The sequence below is a fragment of the Sinocyclocheilus grahami genome, unplaced genomic scaffold (genome assembly GCF_001515645.1).
Source record: "Sinocyclocheilus grahami isolate Dianchi unplaced genomic scaffold, SAMN03320097.WGS_v1.1 scaffold65.1, whole genome shotgun sequence".
NCBI classification, from domain to species: Eukaryota; Metazoa; Chordata; class Actinopteri; order Cypriniformes; family Cyprinidae; genus Sinocyclocheilus; species Sinocyclocheilus grahami.
In genome coordinates this window covers 32,598-54,826 of record NW_015505244.1, presented here as the reverse complement: position 1 = coordinate 54,826, position 22,229 = coordinate 32,598, and the positions used below count along the sequence as shown (strand labels likewise).

Here is a 22,229-nt window from a genome sequence, read left to right as displayed (position 1 = left end):
AGCACAAACCGCATGGAATCTGATCTTTTCAATTCTGATTTGTGCCACTTCCATATGTGCTACTAAATCCGATCCATGTCATGATTTCATGCGGCTTTTATGTCACTTTAGATCGACATTCGTCATAATTCCGCGCAGACGGGAGACACTTCAAAGATTTTACATACCCAAAGTTAACAAGACAGTAGCGAAAGGTAATCAGTGGAAGTGTGATGTATCAGAACTCATGTGTATTACGGTGACAACTCTACAAGCAAAACATGAGGGCTCGTATCATAAACGTTTCAAAACTCTGCTTTCATTTGTCACATCCTTGTCTTTATATTTTCATATTACCTGTGCATAATTTCGCTGGCTTCTGCAGCAGATCACACTGTAAATAAATGCATAATCGCTTACTTTATATCCTCCGTGTTTACTTCCAAATGACGTCGCGCTGCGCAAGTATTGCCAAATCCACAGTCCACCCGTGGAATTGGGCTACTTTTTCCTCTATGGCCGTGGGATGTTTCTCAACTTCGTGGGTTGACGCGACCTCACTAGCGCAGTGTTTACCACCTGAACATGATTGAGCTAGTTTTGAACTAGTTTTGAGAAAGAATTGGGTGGATTTTGTTGTGGAAAATCTGGAAACCCTGTTCAAATCGTTCTTTTGCGCATACGGGTCAGTTCAGAACCATGATCTGTTCACACTGGAAATCTGATATTGGCCACATTTAAACAACAATGTGAACCGCTATACAAAAAAATCGGATCTGAGAAAAAAAATCGGGATTGAGCACTAAGGCTCGCAGTGTGAACGTAGCCTAATGCCGGGTTCAGACTACACAATATTTTTGTCGGTCACGATAGTCACTGTGTCAGATTACACGATTTTGACTCCTAAAATCTTGTCGTGTCGTGGACAAGAAACATGTCAGACTACACGTTGCTTCCCGACCATTCATCGCGTGCCGTCTTTAACGACGTGCGTGATGTCATTGAGAAGGCGGAACTAGTGACTGCCTTCCGAAAACAAGAGTGTAAACATTGCTGAAGCGCTTCCGCTATAGTTCGCCAGCATTTTTCTTTCTTTGTTCTGTCGTGGTAGTCCCTCGATGACACATCATACATGCAGGAGTACTGTTGCCACAGCTCCACGAACCTTTCCTCCATCTCTTAATTCCACCTAGCAGCACCATCATCTCTCTTTCGTTTTGCCATGTTTGAAACCTGTGTATGAAATGGCTTCTGTGCTGCTATTGGTCAACGTCACCAATGTGACAGAACTCGTCGTGGACGACAGAAAAAAAATTCAACATGCTAGTCGTGATGTCGTGAAGCATCGCAGACGCAGAATCTTTTGTCGTCCACTATGACACCCTACACGTGCTGAAACGATGGAATCTTGCGTCCCGACGCCCATTGCCGTTTACGAATCCCCACGACACCCTACGTCAAGCAAATCTTGGCAAAATCGAGCTAAAATCGTGTAGTCTGATCCGGAAGAGTCAGTAACCTATTCTGTTTAGACTGTAGACCAGTGGTTTTCAGTCCTGGTCCTGGGTACCCACCACTCTGCACATTTTCTCTCCTTTATTTAGCACACCTGATTCAGATCATCCGCTCATTAGGTGAGAGCTCCATGAACTGAACTGAGTCTGTCAGATAAGAGCGACATCAACAATGTACAGAGCGGTGGGTCCCCAGGACCAGGATTGAAAACCACTGCTGTAGACAATTGAGGCAGCATATTTTTTAACGTAGCTGTTATGGCCAATAGATGGCAGCACTGCATTAAGCACTATTGCGGTCCTCATCCAAATCTTACTGCAGTGCTGACTGGCGTTTTGCACATCTGCTCCGGATGGACTTTTACCCCTCTAGGCTGTTTCAGACAAATTACCCTCTCCTTGTTTTGACTGTTCCTTTATCAGCGTTTTGCTCTGTGCTGTGGAAAGCTGGGCTAATATGTAGAGTTATTGGTAACCGGAGGTGGAGGTGGCTTGTTAAATCATGTTTTGTTTGCTTGTGCAGAAAGCTGTCTCCGGTCTTCCACCAAGCACTTTTGTCCTTCTGTCGAATGTCTGCTGACAGTCGGCTGGGCTCAGAGGTGAGTGGGATCGGGTAGCATACAGGAACAAAAGCACAAGCACATGTAGGGTCTCCCTGTTGTGACACTTAGAGAGATAGTTCATCTAAATAAGTCAGTCATTATTTACTCGCCTTCATGTGGTTTCAAATCAGTGTGACTGACTGTCTTATATGGAGCACAAAAGGAGATTTTTTTCACTTTTGAATTGGCAGTGCAATTACAGTGAATACCCTGCAGCCTCTAATGTTAAAAAGGTTTTAAAAACACCATAAATGTTTCAATAAAAAGCTCCTAATGCACTGTGTATTCCTGTAAATCTTCTGAAGCCATACAATAGCACTGTGTGACGAACAGACCAAATATAAGTAGTTATTCACTGAAAATCTGTCCATTAACTCTCTTAAGTAGGTGACATTTTCATTTCATGAATGAATCTTTCTTTTTTTTTTTCCCCCAAAGTCATCATTCTTTTAACTTTCATAAATAATTTAAGTTTTTTAATAGATCCAGCACACAAAACCAAGTCTCAATGATTCATTCATTAAGCAAACTGATTCAGTTAAGTGTGTTGTTAGTGTTCAATAAAACTAAAGCTACTAAAAATAATTTTCAATAATTGAAATAAAACTGAAATAAAACAAAATTTAAATAACTGATGAAAAACTTACATTTTAACTTAAACCTAAACAAAAATGTTGCCTTGTCAACTAACTGAAGTAAATAAGTTTAAAGTCCCCATGAAATCAAAATTAAAGTTTTTTGGGTGTTAGTATCAATATGTTAGTCTTAAGGTTATCTATAAGGCAGTGCGCTCCAAAACAGTGACAAAATTCGCATTTAGAAGATATAAGCATTCAAAGCTTGCAGATCATTACTTCTGCCAAAACGGCTCAATGATTTTTTTGACGTCACGTCGTACTTCAGCTTCTCATCAAACCTTCTGAACAATCAAATGCTCTCTAGAATCCGAAGCGCCCGCCCCCTACACTATAAAATAGACGCTGAAGCCGTGGCTGAAATCGAGCACTTGTTCACAGAATTAGTATTTTCTGTACAGTAAATGGCACGTAGTGCACTACAGAGGGGACAGGGAACGATTAAAACAGTGTAAATATGCTTTCCATTGAGGAAAAAAAGAAGTTTGGTTTCGCGCTGTGTCACGCTAACCACCGCACCGCACACACACTCTGCTACGAACGCTATTGGCTATTTTAAAAAGGGGCGGGGCGGCTTGATATGTCCCACCCTGTCTTCCTGTTTCAGTTCAAATGATGTCAACACAGAGTAACGCTGCGTGTTTCTAAGCATTTCAGGGGACCTTTAAGTAGTAAAATGACTAAAACTGAAAGAATATTAAATAATAGCTAAATAGAAATATTTTTAAAAAGATATCAAAATTGCTAAAGCATAAACTTTGATAAAAAAAAAAGCTGATTCAAAATATGAATAAGTAATATAATATTATATAAATAATACTAAAATAACACGGATTTGGTTATAAAGTCACTGACTCTATGCTCACTGGAGAGGAAGATTCTCAACGGATAATGATTTAAATTTCAGTCTATTCATCACACAAAGCTATACAATGCCTTCATATGCACCACTTTTATGGTGCTTTTGTTTTGTTAATATAGTCAAAAAGGTTTGGAACAAACATGAGGGGCGAATAAATGCCGACAATCATAGTTTTTTTTTTTTTAGTGCACTCTTCCTTTAAACTATCATGACCAGTCATTAGAACAGAAAGAAGTGCACTAGAAGTGGTTCAGTTGCTTTCAGAATAATAGGTACGTTTGAGAGGTCACAGAGTTCACAGTGTCTTCTATGTCCAGAATACAAAAGCAGAAAAGGTTCTCGGGTTGCAGCTATGCAGTCATTTTTAGGCACGTGCGATTAAATGAAATGTCTGACGTGTTTGCCTCTGCTGGTCTTTGTGGCGACATTTTTGTGCCTAATTCAAGTGCGCTCGTTTCTCAGGTGTCTCGAATCGCTGACAGTGAGCAGAGCGTCATGCTCATGCTGGGCCGCTGTCTGCCACACATCGTACCCAACGTCCTGCTGGCCAAGCGAGAGGTAACCAATGACCTTTTGACCCAACAGCCCCAGCTCATCTTCCATCAGCCACTGTGGCTTCCATGTCCACTGCGGCTGGCTTCTCCTCTCATTCTATTCTTAATTCAACAATGACTCAACTTATTGTTTTCCATAGCAGTTGTGTGTGTCTCTCTCTCTCTCTATGCCCCCAACCCAATCCACCTCTCTCTCTTTTGTTCTATTCACTCATTTCTTCTCTTGCTTTTGTGCATGCATCTCACTGCACCGATAGAGAATGGTTGTACACCTCTGTCAGGTGAGTGGAACACATCGGCATGTTCTCACATCAGCCCTCCTTCCTTCATCATGCGTGTGACCTTTGACCTTTCAGTTGGCTTGGCTTTTCATCAGCTTCCTTAGTTGTCAGTGACTCAAATGCATTTCCATTTATACATTTTTATTGAATGATTATTTTCAACTTTTAAATGCAAACTTTTGCTTTGTACTGAACATCTAAACTGATGAAGCTCTAAATGTCATTTTTTTAGACTAGGTTTTTTTTTTACTAATTCACAGTAATAATCTATAATGAAACAATTTATAAATTATTATTTATAATATTATTATTATTATTAGTAGTAGTAGTATATTTTTTATGGTTTATAATGATATATAAATAATACCTTTTTATTTATGTAATGCTTTTCCGAAGCTTACAGTGGGGCAAAAAAGTATTTAGTCAGCCACCAATTGTGCAAGTTCTCCCACTTAAAAAGATGAGAGAGGCCTGTAATTTTCATCATAGGTATACCTCAACTATGAGAGACAAAATGAGAAAAAAAATCTTAAAAAATCCTACAATGTGATTTTCTGGATTTTTTTTTCTCATTTTGTCTCTTATAGTTGAGGTATACCTATGATGAAAATTACAGGCCTCTCTCATCTTTTTAAGTGGGAGAACTTGCACAATTGGTGGCTGACTAAATACTTTTTTTCCCCACTGTATGTACATTTACATTTTTAATCATTTGAACTTTTGTTGGAATATTTATGATAAAGTAAATGCAGCAAAACAAGCAATACATACGTGACTAAACTGGGAAAACAGTTTTGAAAAAAATGTGTTTTAAAATGTCTTTCTCTTCCTGGGAAGCATAACAGAAAAATATTGTTGGCTAATCTTGCACTCAGGAGTATTAAAAGCTTTTTTAAAAGCTACTACTATTAAAGAGTATTCATAAGCAGGATGTAAAGTGGCGTGCCTAAAAACGCATAACTGTGGTAAAACATTCAGTCTTATGGGGCAGTCGCACTACACTTTTTGTTCCAATGACTTGCGTTCATATGCATGTGAATACGGTAGACCAGCAACAGACGTTTCACATTTCAGTGCGTTCCAAAGTTAATTTTATATTACATGAAGATGTGTGACCAATAGAAGATTGATATGTCACAGCATAACCTCTTAGCTGAATTTAAAGAATGAAAAACATTAGAGCTGCAAGAAAAAAACTTAATTGTATATTTTAACATTTTAGATTTTTCATTATTTATATATTTGTTGAATTTGCGTAAAAAAACAAAAAAAAAGCACTATAGAGTGTGACGTCATATCTCATCTATGAGGTCATACCTCGTCTGCAGTGTCTGAAGACATGTTGCATCCCCAAAGTTTAGTGTGACTGCCCCTTGAAGTTTCTTATTCACTGCAAAAAAAAAAAAACATTCTTACTTTGTGTTTTTGTTGCTTTCCAGCACAAATATCTACAAATTCTTGAATTAATATACGTTTACTTGAAAAGCAAAACTTTAAAAAAAAAAAGAAGTCTTGTTTTCTGAGGACAAAAAAAAATCTAAATGTATATGTTAGTCTTTGCTTAAAACAAGAAAAATATCTGACACTGGGGTAAAAAAAAAAAAAATCTTAATTCAAAGTAAAAACAAGATTATTTTTCTTGCACGTTTGCATATATAGTTTTTCTCAATTTTGATACATTTTTCAGAAAACAAAACTTAATATCTTATTTTGTAATGCTTTTCAAGTTAATATATCTTGATTTAAGAATGTTTCGATAGTTGTAATGGGAAGACAAGACAAAAATACTAAGTAAGAAATACATTTTTTGCTTTGTTGCTTTCATAAAATGATTGCAACAGCAACATAAATTGCAACATTGTTCAATGAATATATAGTTTAATTTTTAGTTAACTAAAATTGTTTGTTAGCTTAGTAAAATTCTTAATAATAATTAAAAAGTCATATTTTTTTTCTGCAAATAAATTAGTCCAACTGTTAGCCGTTTACAGTAGCTGTCAAATTTTTTTAACAAAAAACTAAATAGCAATTTTAGACAAATAATTCCAAATTAAACTTTGACAGCCAAGCCAATGGAACATTTCTATGCTGTGATTTTTCTGTGCTTCAGGCTGCATTAATTCAGTGCCTGCATTTCAGCCGACGGTGAAACCTGGTCTGAGTTTAAAGTGTTTTCTTTGCCTCCCTATTACAGAGCTGATTTGGTTTAAATGACTAAAATTTTGAAAAAAGAAAAAAAAACTTAAGGTACGTGCACACATTTCACATCTGTTGAGAGCAGACCCAAAGGTGTGTACCATTCCAAGTAAGTTCCACAGCATTTCCCTCATCGGGCCCCTCTGATTTGCATAGGGCAGTTCTGTTTTACGGGAGCCAGGTGACGGTTTAAGATGGATTGGATGCTTTCCAGGCTGAAGTCGGGTAATAACAAACACCGCACGAGAGTAGAGATCTCCTTGCTAAACTGGACTTTGAGCTTTGCCTGTTAGTTCTGTTGGCTTCGTAACCTCCTTCCTTGAATTCAGACACACTCACACTCTGACACACCCTCAGTTTTCCCCTCATCTGGTGCAGAACAATTACTAATCAGGCGCTGCTGGAACACCTGCCTTGCGATATGATTCCTGTCATCTGCACTCCTAGAAGAACTTTATTGTAAAGATAAAGTCTTTCAAATTAAAGACCATTCAAGTTATTGATTACCATGTAAAACTGATAAGACATCAAATATAGCAACCATTACACTGTGTGTTTGCAACAGTCCAAAACCCCCTTCTTACTGCAGAATTAGGTCTGGTGTGTTTGCATATATGGGTGTATTTCTGATTGGGCCTCTTTGCTTTCTGCTGGTAATTATCTTGAAATGGAGCAGTTGATTTCCTTTGTGTTTAAGAAATGAGTCAATGCAGGCTGATGGTATAACTGAAAATTTGCATATAGATACAAGTTTTCATGGGAAACCATTTGGAGTAACAAGGAATCCAAACGTGCAAGTTCTTGTTTTGTTTTTTGTTTTTTCTTTGTTTAGTGAGAGTTTAGAACAGATTTTATTGTTTGCCTTTTTGTAGCAACATTGGCCCAAAAGTGTTTGGAGACTTCAGCCACAAACAAATGTCATTGCATTTGATTAAAAAATGTATTTATTATAAATAATTAAAGTGAGTTTGTCAAGCAAAATGCATCACAAAGCCATTTTATTTAGACATTTTAAAACAAAAACATGTTTATTTATTAATAATAAAACAATATTCATTGTTATAACAACAAGATATAAAGTGACAAGGAATCCAAACGTGCAAGTTCTTGTTTTGTTTTTTGTTTTTTCTTTGTTTAGTGAGAGTTTAGAACAGATTTTATTGTTTGCCTTTTTGTAGCAACATTGGCCCAAAAGTGTTTGGAGACTTCAGCCACAAACAAATGTCATTGCATTTGATAAAAAAATGTATTTATTATAAATGTATTATAAATAATTAAAGTGAGGTTGTCAAGCAAAATGCATCACAAAGCCATTTTATTTAGACATTTTAAAACAAAAACATTTTTATTTATTAATAATAAAACAATATTCATTGTTATAACAACAAGATATAAAGTTATTTTTCAAAATTACAAAATAATGGAACGTTAGGGTAAATTCATGGAAAATCATTGGTCAAAGTGTAAGAACCCTCTAGAATCCTCTGTTTTGTTATCTAATGAAATGAGAGTTTGATTGTTTTTTGGTGTAGTTAAATTTTCCTTATAGTTTAAAACAGGACCTAAATACAATTACAAGTAGTTAATTTTTTTAGTGAAATGCATCACAGAAAGACATTATGGTAACACTTTACAATAAGGTTAATTAGTTAACTACCTTAGTTAACATGAACTAAGCATGAACAATACTTCTACAGCATTTATTAATCTTAGCTAATGTTAATTTCAACATTTACTAATGCATTATTAAAATGTGCTTGTTAACATTAGTTAATGCACTGTGAATTAACATGAACTAACAATGAACGACTGTATTTTCATCAACTAACATTAACAAAGATTAATAAATACTGTAATAAATGTATTGTTCAGTGTTTGTTCATGTTAGTTAATACATTAACTAACAGTAACTAATGGGACCTTATTGTAAAGTGTTACTGACATTATATTCATAAATTATATATTTAAAAAAAATGTTAGTTATGAATTACAAAACAAAATACACTGTTATAACAACAATATGGAATTCTTTGGTCAAAGTGTCAGAACGGTCTAGAATAATTTGTGTGTTGTTGTTTTTTTTTTTTATGCGATGAGATTATTATTTCCTTTTATTTTATTTTATAAAAATGCTGTTTTTCTTGGAAGCATCCTCTATAGTTTAAACAGGGCCCAAATACGATTAGTGTGTGCAATTATCTATTGGTTCCCATTCTTAATGCCTTAATACTCTTCCCATTCGTAATGCCTGCTTCTAATCGTTAATCTTTTTCCAGTAGCTCTTCCATAAAAGTTCTGTTTCCACTCACACATTTTCACACTTTCACTTTGGGCCAGAGCCAAATAAAATATTTCATAAATGTGGCTCTGTTGAAAGCTCTCGTCCAGGTGCAGGCGACGCTGCTAACTCATAATGCCACACTCTCACACAAAGTCACTACTGATGAAACGGCTCATTGCCGTCTCCAACAGACCAACCATTAGTTTCATAACATCTCTGAAATCCAAATACAATTATGGTTTTAACTCTTGGCAGGTAACTTCTCCCCCCCAGAAACGGGTGTATTGAAAGAGCCGTCCAAACAAACAAGCACAGCGTCAAACAGCCTGCAGTCTTGCTTCATGTTTACTTGACTATCTTTCACTTTAAAGTGTCTGTTTGAGGCTGAGCTCTTGCCACAGTCACGTCTCAAGATGAGATAAATCTAGAGAAAATAAACACTTCTGTGTCTAATCTTCATGGGAATCCTGATCTGTTGTTTCTATTCTTGGTCTTCGTGGAAAACGGGGCTAATAACCACTGTTTGGCCATGAGACTTGGACCAAGGGCACACTGCCTGTTCTGTAATGCGATATCTGTTGTGCTGATGAGGTTTTTCATAACTGCTTCTCACTGTTATGGTAAACAACCACAGATTTACATGGCTAAATGGCTTTGTACATACTTAAGAGTCTACATCCACATACACGCATGATGATACAGACATGCGCTTCAATATGTCTTTGTGCTAGTACTGGGCAATATATATCAATAGTTTTGAGCCTTTTGACAAAATTCTGTTTATTTCTATATTTATTTGTTTGTTCTGAAAAGTTTTTTTTTTTAAACCAAACCATTATACAGCCATAAATTCCAGTTAAAAATTTTAAAAAAAAGTTTTTTCCCCAAGTAGCTTTGCATTAAGTGAACAGGGAATAATTATCTTTAATTAAATTTCATATATATGCACCAATATATGTGGGGTTTCCATAGACCTGGAAATATCAGAGAATTTCAAATGTGTGATTTCCAGGCTTAATAAATGTTAAAAGATCATAGGAATGTCATGCAAATGTACAAAGATAACTAAATTCATAAAAATTATTTTCCAGACAGAAAATGGTAACGTCATAAAACAAAAATCATATAAATGTAATTAATTATAAATATTTTTAAATGTGTGTGTGTGTGTATATATATATATATGTATTTGTTAACACGTTTGGAAATGTATTTTTTACTTAATAAAAATGCCATGCAACTTAAAAAATAAAAACACTAAATGACATTGAATTACTGTTTTTTTTTATTTTATTTTTATTTTTATTTTTTTATTAATTTATTTTAACACTAACATTATTTTTAAAGTTAAAATCTAAATGCTTTCAAACTTGAGAATTGTTCGATTGTGAAAATTGAGAGTTTTTAGGAAACTTAATGACCAAATCTAAATAATTTCAGTATACACAGTGTTTTAAATATTATATCACCAACAATTTAGTTCCAAACATGCCGTGAATATCCCATATATCACCCAGCCCTTGTTGGTGCTGCGATTTAGTGGCTTGTAGACTCTCTCCTCTGTGGTGAAGGTGTTTCTTCAATAGAGTAGCTTTTCCCATATCCTCAAATACCTATTTGCAGAAGTTCCTTGTCCAAGCCTATTGGGATGGTCTCAGGAGATGCATGCGTGTGTGTATTTCCCTGTGCAGTGCATGTTTTTTGACCTGCGTTCCTGTGTGTGTCCACAGGAGTTGATTCCTCTCATTCTGTGTACGGCCTGCCTGCATCCCGAGCCCAAAGAAAGAGACCAGCTACTGCACATCCTCTTTAATCTTATCAAGAGACCTGACGATGAGCAGAGGTGTGTGCACATTTAGGCATCTGCTCATGTGTAAACTGACCAAAAAAAAATCGGTTTTGTTATGAGTTTGATAACACTCTGCTGTAATCTTCCTCTCCAGGCAGATGATTCTGACCGGGTGTGTGGCATTCGCCCGGCATGTGGGTCCCACTCGGGTGGAAGCCGAACTCCTGCCACAGTGCTGGGAACAGGTTAGTTCTGTACTCATACACACTCTCCACATAATTGCTTTTCAACTGTGTAGGCATACTCTGTCAGTCACACAAACCAAATGGTCAAAACAACAATTTTGTTACATCCTAAGAACTTTTTTATCTATATATCTGTAATAGTTTTTATATGTGAGAAGGTTAGCCAATCAAAGCATGGATGATTTGCATATAGAAGATGCAGTGGCAAAATAAGCTACTGTTTATCAGGGTTAGAGGAAGTGTAAAAATGTCATGGAAAACTACATTTGTAACGACTTTTGGGGTCAAAAACCTTTACTAACATTATAAGTGGACTTGGAAAAAGTACTATGGAAGTGTAGAATATGGTGCATTAAAGTGGTCTCAAACGTATTTGGACATTTAAGTCAAACTTAAATTTTTTTTAGCATTTTTAGCTTTTACTTGATCAGTTTCAATTTTTTTGTCTTTTTAGAATGGGTTATTTGAATATTTTTAGAATGGAACCTTTGATTCCATTTAGAATTCCGTTTTGAATCTATTAATGGAGTCTTTACAATGGAATATTTTAACCTTTTTACAGTGGAATCTTTATAATGGAATATTTGAATATTTTTACAATGGAACCTTTGATTCTTTTTAGAATTCCGTCTTTGAATCTATTGATGGAGTTTTTATAATGGAATATTTTAACCTTTTTACAGTGGAATCTTTATAATGGAGTATTTGACTATTTTTTACAGTGGAATCTTTGAATCCTTTTAGAATTAGCATATTTGAATCTATTTAGAAAGTAATCTTGACAATAGAATATTTGAACATTTTTCGAATGGAATTTAAACTTTTAAATTAAATATTTGGTCAATTAAAAAAAAAACATTTCTATTTGAATCTTGTGTATGTAATTAAAGACTTCGAGTAATTAGATTTCTTTGGACATAGTAAACAATAATTGAATACTGAATTTTCAAATATTTCAAACTTTTTAGATTTTAATACTTAAACTTAGGTGAAAAAAAATGGATGGAATCTTTTTAGTCTTAAGAGTTTTATTGGATAAATGCAGAAAAAACACACAGTAATTGAATATTTATTTATTTATTTTTTGTAGGTTTTAATAATTACACTTTTTTTTTTTACGTTTCAAAAAGTATCCTAAAAGATTTTGAAAGACCAGTTGGTTAAAATGTATTTAAAAATGTAAAAGTAGTTACAAAATGGCTCAGAAAGGTTTTATCCATATATTTATAAATATTCTATCATTTCTACAATGACTCTCAAACTTAAAGTGTGAATTAAATTGTCCAAAAACATTTTGAAGCCACTGTAGATCATGTCCATGGCTTGGTACACAACGTCATGTTAAGGAAATTCTCAAAAGTACAGTACATTCGCATCTCCCCACATGGAAAGCTATTTCCTCTGAGGAAATAACCTAAACAATTTCAGCGTTTAACACTGAAAAATATGAGCTAATGTGGTTTAGAGAGGGTGCGGGTGGGTATGCAGTCCTGTGGTCAGAGCTGGAACTGATGCTGCCGTGTTGTGTCTTTCGCTGTCTGTCACATGTGTGTTTCTCTCGCTCAGATCAACCACAAGTATCCAGAGAGAAGACTTCTGGTGGCGGAAGCATGTGGAGCCCTGGCCCCTTATTTACCCGTAAGAGACTGCATTCCTCTAATATAAAAGCAGTCTAACTGGGACACATTAATCATGTACACCTTTCAACAATGTCACAGTTAGTGATCGCTAAAACACTAGACGTCCAAGATCACTGGGGTGAATGGTAGTCGAGCAAAAGCATCAATATATCAGCATAGTGCAAAATCTGTTGGCATTTGTGTCCACTTTGATCATGTCTGTATGTGTTGCTATGGAGGAATGCTGTTTGTTTACAGTAGCTGTACATCACTCTCAGCAGGCTGTTCATCTAGTGCTATGAAACAGCCTTAGAATCATTTTAGAACTGAATCTTTAGATTGGAATCTTTGAAACCTTATTGCACTTAATATTTAGTTGAATCTTTTGAATCTTTTTTTTATTATTATTTCGACTCAAATGATCAGATCTTTTATATTTGACTCTTTCAAATGGAATCTTTTGAATCATTTTTTAGGATTTAATATTTAGAATGGAATCTTTGAAACCATTTAGAATAGAAACAACAGCATTTAGTAATTGAATATTTCGAATGTATTTTTTTTTTAAGTGTTATATTTGAATCTTGAGAATGGAGTCTTTCAATCTTCTCTGAGTTGCATATTTATTTAGGATAACATTTTGACATTACATTTTTGGGGTCAGTACAATTTTTTGTAATTATTATTCATTTATTTATTTTAATTAATTTTTTTAGAAATTATTCTAATTTATTCTATACTTTTATTCAGCAAGGATATGTTAAATTGATCAAAAATAGATCATTTTGTTTTAGAATGGAATCTTTGGATTTATTTAGAATGGAATCTTTATAATGAAATATTTGAATCTATTTAGAATGGAATTTTTTCCGTACTAAGCGCTTCGCAGGCAGTTCATCTATTAAAACAGCCTTAGAAACTATTTAGAACTGGATCTTTAGACTAGAATCTTTGAATCCTTTTTGCATTCAGTCTTTACAATAGAATCTTTTGAATCTTTTAAAATATATATTTAGACTCAAATGATCAAATCTCCATTTTCATATTCAGATCTTTAGAATTTCATATTTAGAATGAAATCTTTAAATCCATTTAGAATAGAATCATTTGAACATTTAATAATTTAATATTTGGAACCTAATTTTCAAATCTATTATATATGAATCTTGAGAATGAAGTCTTTCAGTCTTTCCTGAATTGCATATTTATTAAGAATAACATTTTCCAGTCTTTAACACAACTGTTCAACAATCTGAGGTCAATATTTTTACCTTTTTTAAGAAATTAATATTATTCAGCAAAGACACATTCAATTGCTAAAAACAAAATGTGACCGTAAAGTCAAATAGTTTCTATTTCAAATAAATGCTGTTATTTTGACCTTTCTATTCATCAAAGAATTCTTAAAAAAAAAAAAACGTTGCAGTTTCCACAAAAATACTGTTTTTCAACATTGGTAATAAGAAGTGTTTCTTGAGCACCAAATCGGCATATTAGAATTATCTCTGAAGGATCATGTGACACTGAAGACTGGAGTAACTGGAGTTTACAGTGGCTGTATATCATAGAGTTATCAGAGGCTCAGCGGGCTGCTCATTTATTAATGCTATGAAACACTGGCCCACATACATCTGAACTGATTTGGCTCAAACGGAGCTCTGATTGTTGGTGGTGTGCCTTTTTTGCCTTTGTATGCTCTAGTCTGTAATGGAGAGTCTGATGTTTACTCACTTCCTCATGAGAATGAACACTTAATCATTTAACCTAAACACAGCAGAATACAAAATAAGATGTTGTGTATGCAATTCAGAGCTGGCATGGAAATACAAGTATATGTGTGTGTCTGCAGAAGGAGATTCGAAGCTCTCTGGTTCTGTCCATGCTCCAGCAAATGTTGGCAGAAGATAAAGCTGATATGGTTCGAGAGGCAGTGGTGAAAAGTTTAGGCATTATAATGGGCTACATTGACGACCCAGACAAATACTCCCAGGTGTGTGCATGTTTTGCCGCTCAAGCGCAATCCAGTGTTTTTACACTTTTTATACTTATTTTACTAGTGTATGTCTGCTTTATTTTGTATATGGTTATGTAACAGGGCTTTGAGCTGATGCTGTTGTCTCTGGGTGACCCATCAGAGAGGGTGGTCAGTGCCACCCACCAAGTGTTCATTCCAGCCTTCGCTGCCTGGTGCACAGAACTGGGCAACTTACAGTCCCAGCTCATCCCCTCGCTCCTCACACGCATCGAGAAGCTGCTCAAGGTGAAAACCAGCACGTACACACACAAACTTACGACCTTGTGAGGACCCTCGTTCCACATTTTCTTTTGGTTTTGCATGTTTAGACTTCATCTGGCACGTTTTTAAACTATAAAAATTTATTTTTGAATAGAATATTTCAATCTTTTCTGGATTGAATATTTAGAATGGAACTTTAATATTTGGAATAATACCTTAGAATCATTTTAGAAGTTAATTTTTAGCTTGAAACCATGAAAGCTTTTTGAATTTAATCTTTTTTTTAAATGAATATTAAGTCTCAATCAAATCCTTTATATTATCTTTAAAATAGAATCTTTTGAGTCTTGTTTTCAGAATTTAATATTTAGAATGGAATCTTTCAATCTATTTAGAATAGAATTACGTGAACATTTTGAAAATATGGAACATTGAATATTTGGAATCTAATTTTCAAATATGTTATATTTGTATCTTGAGAATGAAGTCTTTCATCTTTTCTGAATTGCATATTTATTTAGAATAAAAATGTTCTTTTTTTTAAGAAGTGAAAAATGTTGTTCAGCAAGGACATAAAATTGATCAAAAAGTGAAAGTAAAGAAAAATAGTTTCTATTCCAAATAATATTTTTTAATGTATTTATATTATATCAGAGCAGCACAACTGTTTTCACATTTTGATAATAAGAAGAAATATTTCTTGAGCACCAAATAGAATTATTTCTGAAGGATCATGTGACACTGAAGACCGCAGTAATGGCGCTTTTTAACGCTTAAAATTCAGCTTTGCATCACAGGAATAAATGACATGTTAAAATATATTCAAATAGAAAGCAGTTATTTTATATTGAAATAATATTTCACAATATTATTGGTTTTACTGTATTTTTGACCTAATAAATGCAGCCTCTGTGAACATAAGAGACTTATTTCAAAAACATAAAAAGAATCTTAACACCAAACTATTAAATGTTGTACATTTGAATCTATAGAATGGAATCTTGAATCTATAGAATGTTAGAATCAGATAATCTTTCTAGAATTATCTCTTAAGAGTGAAATCTTTAAGTATTTTACCAAGTTTTGCCATTCTTCTCAGGATATTTAGAGACATTTTGACAATGTAACTTAGCAAAAAATCTGCAACACTACAGGCACGCTCTTTTAGCTCCATTCAGTTATTTAACTCCTAAATCCCTCTCTCTCTTTCTCTTTCTCCAGCAGGGTGAATATGGTCTAGATGAACACAAGCTGCATATGTATCTGTCAGCACTTCAGTCCCTCATCCCGTCTCTGTTTGCGGTGCTGCTTCAGAACGCCCCCTTCACCAGCCGAGCCAAACTACAGGGCGACGTGCCTCCAATCGAGGGTGAGGGATAGCCAACATCAACATGTGCACGCACGCGTTTTTCGCTAACATTCTCAGTCAGGCCACGTTTAGCGACGCAGACCTGGCGCCTGACTCAGTGTAACTGTAGGGTTCCTGCCATGTTGAGGTTGCTCTCTGGTTTTGGGCTCACTATCAAAGTGCTCTTTCATTTACGTGCTGCGGCCACGTCAGATGATTTGCGCAGTTATACTTTTTTGGTGTATTCATGGTTTTAAAATCTGCTCTTGTGTGTGTGTGTGTGTGTGTGTGAATGTGACCTTGCAGTGACCCGATTCCCGCGGCCAGTCTCCCCGTTGCAGGACGTGGCCACCATTGTGGGCAGCCGAGAGCAGTTGGCAGTTCTGCTGCAGTTATATGATCATCAGCTCCAGCATGAAGGAACTACAGGATGGGACAGTTTGCTCTGGGTGGTCAACCAGTTGTAAGTTGATGTCTCACTCACACTCTTCCCCCTTTTGGCCTCTTTTGCCATTTTTATTGAAGGTGGAGACAGGAACTTGGGTCACCCACTCATGTTGGAGCACCAGGCCACACCTAGAGCGTTAAATGGCATGCATATGTGTTCATAAAAAGGAATATCTTCATCCCACCCAGATTATTTATAAAAAGGGAAAATTAAGGGTCAGAAAGTGTCAGATGACATCATAACAAAGAGCACATTAAAGGGTTAATTCACCCAAAAATGTAAATTATGTCATTAATTACTCACCCTCATATCGTTCCAAACCCGTAAGACCTTCGTTCATCTTCACGAATTAAGATATTTTTGATGAAATGTGAGAGCTCTCAGACCCTGCATAGACCGCAACGCAACTGTAATGTCCCCAGGTCCAGAAATGTAGTAAGGACATCGGTAAAACAGTTCATGTGACATCAGTGGCTCAACTTCAGTTTTGCGACGCTACGAGAATACTTTTTGAGCGCAAAGAAAACAAAAATAACAATTTATTTAACAATTCTTCTCCCCCGAGTTACGTCAAGCAACAACTGCAATCAAGCGTTTGCGATAACTGGCAATGAGTCTTTCACATCGCTGTGGAGGAATGTTGGCCCACTCTTCTTTGCAGAATTGTTTTAATTCAGCCACATTGGAGGGTTTTCGAGCATGAATGGACTGTTTAAGCATCTCAATCGAATTTAAGTCCGGACTTTGATTTGGCCACTCCAAAACCTTAATTTAGTTTTTCTTGAGCCATTCAGAGGTGGATACTTGATTTTTTCCTGAAATATTGTTAATCTTCAAACTAAATTTTTCCCATCAGACCCAACTAAATTAAGCTTGCTCTCATCGCTAAAGTGAACTTTGATTCTCTCTACTAATGGAAGACTTGGTCACTGCAGAGTGCGTTTTCAGTCCGACTTCTCTTAAATGTGCCGAGACAGATCCTTACCCTGTTCAGCACTGAACTGGCGAGCAATTCCAGCTGCAGTGCTGAACCGATTCCCCATTGAGAGTCTCCGCATTATCCTGTCCTCTGGTGCATTTGTCTTGAGTGGACGACCAGGCTTTTGGGGGGATTTGAATGAATGAGTGTCATTATAAAGCTGCAATTTTCTAGAAATCACAGATTTGGAATGACCAGCTTCTCTTGCATTGCCTGAAAGAGTCATCCCTTTGGCCTTCATTTGGACAACCTGCTGTTGCAGGGTTTCAGTCATCTTAGAGCGGCCCGCCATCTTGCAATCTCAGTGAAAATTAGAGGAATGCTGCCAGTTAAATAGGTTTTGTCACATAATTAAGGAAATTAGCACCTGGCACCAGATTAACACCAATAACTTGGTAAGTGTTCTCTAATTTTGATCAGAGTTCTATTTCAGATACAATTCTTCATAATACAATTCATTTATGAAATATGCTTAAAAAAACAGCCCTTCTACTCCTGTCAGGATAACTTCAAATAGGGCTAATCAGTGACCTTGAAATTTAGGAAATTGTAGATTGTTCTCTGCTTTTGATCTATATATAAAATACACATATGTATTATATACAGTATATACACACACGTGTGTATTTAGATTAATTTTTTTTTATATTTTACTTTATATATAAATTTTCTCTTTCTTTTTTTCCTTTTTGTATTACTAGTATTAGCCAGTCATAACAAAGGTAATTTACATATCATTGTCTTAAAGGTATGAGCAGCATTGTTAATTCAGAAAGTCATTTAAAACTAAATTATGAGTATTTTTGGCTGTAAAACAAAGGGTACAATGGTGCAGTTGGACACAATTTAAGGTACAATGTGTTTGAAATCCTTTTAGTGCTTGTATTCTTTCTATACTTCTCATATGTTGCATGTACAAGGCTTAGTTTACCTACATTTGCACTGGACCTGATTCTGTTTTTTTCTCCACAGTTTACCACAGCTTATAGATATTGTAGGACGCATCAACGTCGCCTCATCCACCTGTGTGCATGAGTTCTCCAGGTTCTTCTGGAGATTATGTCGAACGTTTGGGAAAATCTTTACCAACACTAAGGTAGAACAGGTCAAAGACATTCGCCATACAGTAATCTCTCTCTCTCTGTAGCACCTTTTTTTCTGTATTCTTTTTCTTTATTTGGCCAAATGAAGTAGCTAAATACAGCTTGTGCTGCAAATAGTACTCCGTTCAGCAGTTTCAGTTTAATTTAGGTGTTCTTTTCCCCTCATTTTTGAAGGTAAAACCTCAATTTCAAGAAATCCTGCGGCTATCTGAGGAGAATGTGGGTGAGTGATTGTTCATTTAACCAAGAATAATACTCCCGAGGTGCTGGGAACAGAGCACACACACACACTTCGTCTCTATATCTCTTTCCCATGCTGGAGACTTGTGTGTCAAATATGTGTTTTCACTCTTCATGGGATTTGGAAATGGAGCTTTTTCTTTCATTCTTTGAATGTCTATTGAGTTAAAAAAAAAAAAAAAGAAAAAAAAAGCCTGTGGTTAAAGTATCTGCCAAAGTAGTTCCAAATGAGTTCAACTAATTATTTTATGTGCGACTTAACTGAGTGTTCAGTTATATAAGTTTAGAGATTGTAACAAGGATTGTGTCCTGCAGACGCCTCCGCAGGAAACGACATCCTTACAAAGGCTACGGTGCCGATCTATGCAACCGGAGTCCTGACGTGCTACAATCAGGTAGGAGCATCATTGTACGCGTGCTGTGTGATGTCTTAATTCAGGAAAGCCTCTCTCTGATGAAGTTGTTCGTTTCAGGAGGAGGACCGTAAACTCTTGATTGGCTTTCTTGAGGATGTCATGACCACGCTGTCTCTCTCCCATGCTCCCCTTGACAGTCTAAAGGCTTCATTTGTAGAGCTTGGGTGAGTGTCGTCAGCACTGTTAAATCTGCAGTCAGGATGCATTTCTGCATGAGCTCATCTGAGGCTGCAATTCCTTTAAGCTGATGTAAAATGACTTGCTCACGAGTGTCATGACCCCGCCGTTGAGAGTGCCTGGCAGTTTCTGTGCATTAAAGCTTTATTAATTCATCCATTTGAAAGGAGTAGTTCACACAAAAGTTAAAATTGTCGTTTACTCGCCCTCATGCTATTCCAATCCCAGATGATTTTATTTTATTGGAACACAAAAGCAGATGTTTAACTGTAACCAGGGGCTGTCTAAAAAGTGCAACTGATCTCAGAGATACTTTGCAGGGCAAGATTTGTTTATTACTGTAAATGTATAACTTTATATTTATAATAAAAATAATAACTTTACATGTAGCATTTTAATTGAATGTTTCACAGTTTTTAAACTTTTTTAATATTTATAAAATTATAAATATGTATGTTTTATTTTATTTATGGTTTCATAGTTTAACATTTTAAAATATATATATATATAATTATACACCTTTTTACGCATTTTATATTAATTTAACATTTATAATTGTATTTTATGATTTCGTTGTTAAGTTTTTTTTTTATATATATATTATTAGACCATTTTTACACAGATTTTCAAATTATTTTGAATTGTAATTTTTGTATTTTATGATTCACTATTTTTAAATGATTTTAAAAATTATTACAAATAAAATTTGCAATAATAGCTGGAAATTTGTACAGTTATTTAAGAAACTTTCAAGAGCAATAAATTAAACTGATTTACTGCAAAACATTACAAATTGGTTTGTGATTTTTTTTTTTCTTATTGATCGCTAGTAATCTTTTCAAATTCGACAGTTTCGTCTTTATTACCCAGTTATATAATTCTGCCTAATATTAAATATTTAAGTTCATATAAAGTTAATATTAAAGTTTTTAATGTAATAATGACGTTTAAAAGGTTGACAATCAGAATTCTAAACCGAAAATCACATAAAACCAAATGTTTACATTTGCAAGACATAAACACTTACATATCGGTCCGAGGCCAGTAGGCCATCTTTCAAGTTGAGCCCTGCATAAACCGACAATAATGGTTTAAGCAGTTTACAACAAAAATAACATGTCCCAATTTGTTCGACTCCCGTATCCTGATGATCTAATGCACCAGACGTTTCATGCTAATGGCAGTCTAACTGACTAGAAGATCAGGTTTAGTAGGATCATCGCCTGTTATTTTGTGATTACCCACTAAATCCGTTACTTCCTGTCTCCAGGGCAAACCCAGCATATCATGAGCTTCTACTGACGGTGCTTTGGTATGGAGTGGTTCATACATCTGCACTGGTACGCTGCACCGCTGCACGCATGTTCGAGGTGAGCCCTTCCTCCAATTCACACTTCAGACATTGACATGCATAGTTATTTTAGTTTATTTTAGTTAATAAATACATCCAATGTCCTTAAATTTATGTTTAAAGACATTTATCATCCTCCAGGCCAGTCAAATGATTATTTTTATTACCTAATGCATTGTTTCTAATGCAAATTAGCTGTAATATGATGGTTTAGAAATGTTAATGGTTGGTGTGAGGTGGTAAATATGTATTTTCAGACCCATCCACACTCCCTCTAGGGCCCCCTTGTGTCTTGTCATCCCTGTTACCTGTCAAATACTGAATGTTTACAAGTCGTTGCAGCTTTAAAGCATCCGTACGTCTTTTGCACCACAGCACGCTTGCTATTGCCATTCAGAAATGACGTAACAAACCCCCACATTTCATCCCCCCACACCGTTGTAAGTCCGTAATGAAGGTTCAAGGAGTGTTAAGAAACTCCATGTGAGAAACCCCTTCTCCTCATCTGTGGTCGTAGCTTTAGTTAAATTTGCCTGGCCTCTTTAGTCCTTAATTTGATTTAATTTATCTGTGTAGTGCCGCCTCAGGCTTCTGTCGTGTTTTTCATTGTATGTCTACTCTGTTTTTTTTTTTAGTTTGTTACCTTTTTTGTGTTCTTTTGTTTCTCTCTCTCTTTCTCTCCGCGGTGTTCCATGACACTGTGCTTGCTCTTTCCATGCATCCTGTGTGACATCACCCCTGCTCTGACCAATCAGCTGTTGGTGAAGGGGGTGAATGAAACTCTAGTAGCTCAGAGAGTTGTTCCAGCACTTATCACTCTCTCCAGTGATCCTGAAATGTAAGTCTCCTCCTGCCTCCTTCATCCATGCACCTCCCTCTGCCTTGGTTCTCTCAGGAGCTGTTTTTTTTTTTAGTTTGTTACCTTTTTTGTGTTCTTTTGTTTCTCTCTCTCTTTCTCTCTGCGGTGTTCCATGACACTGTGCTTGCTCTTTCCATGCATCCTATGTGACATCACCCCTGCTCTGACCAATCAGCTGTTGGTGAAGGGGGTGAATGAAACTCTAGTAGCTCAGAGAGTTGTTCCAGCACTTATCACTCTCTCCAGTGATCCTGAAATGTAAGTCGTCTCCTGCCTCCTTCATCCATGCACCTCCCTCCGCCTTGGTTCTCTCCGGAGGCCACAACTTTATTAGCCCCTCCTCAAGCAAGCACCGCCTACCTGAGCCAAGAGATAGGCAGAGCCCAGATTTAAGGGTTTCGCTTTATGTTGAAAGAAATTAATGTCATATCAAAAATATTGCAGTTTTATTTAAACAATCGAAACAATTAAATGTCTAGGTCACATTTCACCTTAAAAAAATATATAAAAATTGA

At 35.7% G+C, this 22,229-nt stretch overlaps 1 protein-coding gene across 4 annotated transcripts in view; it reads left to right on the top strand.

Annotated features, from left to right (window-relative positions):
- Window positions 1-22,229, top strand: part of LOC107584935 (lisH domain and HEAT repeat-containing protein KIAA1468 homolog) — a 56,232-nt gene that overhangs the window by 22,478 nt on the left and 11,525 nt on the right. For 2 of the 4 annotated variants that reach the window (XM_016271706.1, XM_016271704.1), the window contains 16 exons: window positions 2,017-2,092; window positions 4,055-4,150; window positions 4,404-4,427; window positions 10,635-10,747; window positions 10,848-10,938; window positions 12,505-12,576; window positions 14,407-14,547; window positions 14,653-14,817; window positions 16,015-16,162; window positions 16,448-16,604; window positions 18,541-18,664; window positions 18,846-18,894; window positions 19,227-19,306; window positions 19,385-19,491; window positions 20,775-20,874; window positions 21,611-21,693. In XM_016271706.1, coding sequence (XP_016127192.1) covers window positions 2,017-2,092; window positions 4,055-4,150; window positions 4,404-4,427; window positions 10,635-10,747; window positions 10,848-10,938; window positions 12,505-12,576; window positions 14,407-14,547; window positions 14,653-14,817; window positions 16,015-16,162; window positions 16,448-16,604; window positions 18,541-18,664; window positions 18,846-18,894; window positions 19,227-19,306; window positions 19,385-19,491; window positions 20,775-20,874; window positions 21,611-21,693 — 1,626 coding nt within the window. The remainder of the gene's footprint in view (window positions 1-2,016; window positions 2,093-4,054; window positions 4,151-4,403; window positions 4,428-10,634; window positions 10,748-10,847; window positions 10,939-12,504; window positions 12,577-14,406; window positions 14,548-14,652; window positions 14,818-16,014; window positions 16,163-16,447; window positions 16,605-18,540; window positions 18,665-18,845; window positions 18,895-19,226; window positions 19,307-19,384; window positions 19,492-20,774; window positions 20,875-21,610; window positions 21,694-22,229) is intronic. The other 2 variants (XM_016271707.1, XM_016271705.1) reach the window with 1 other exon arrangement.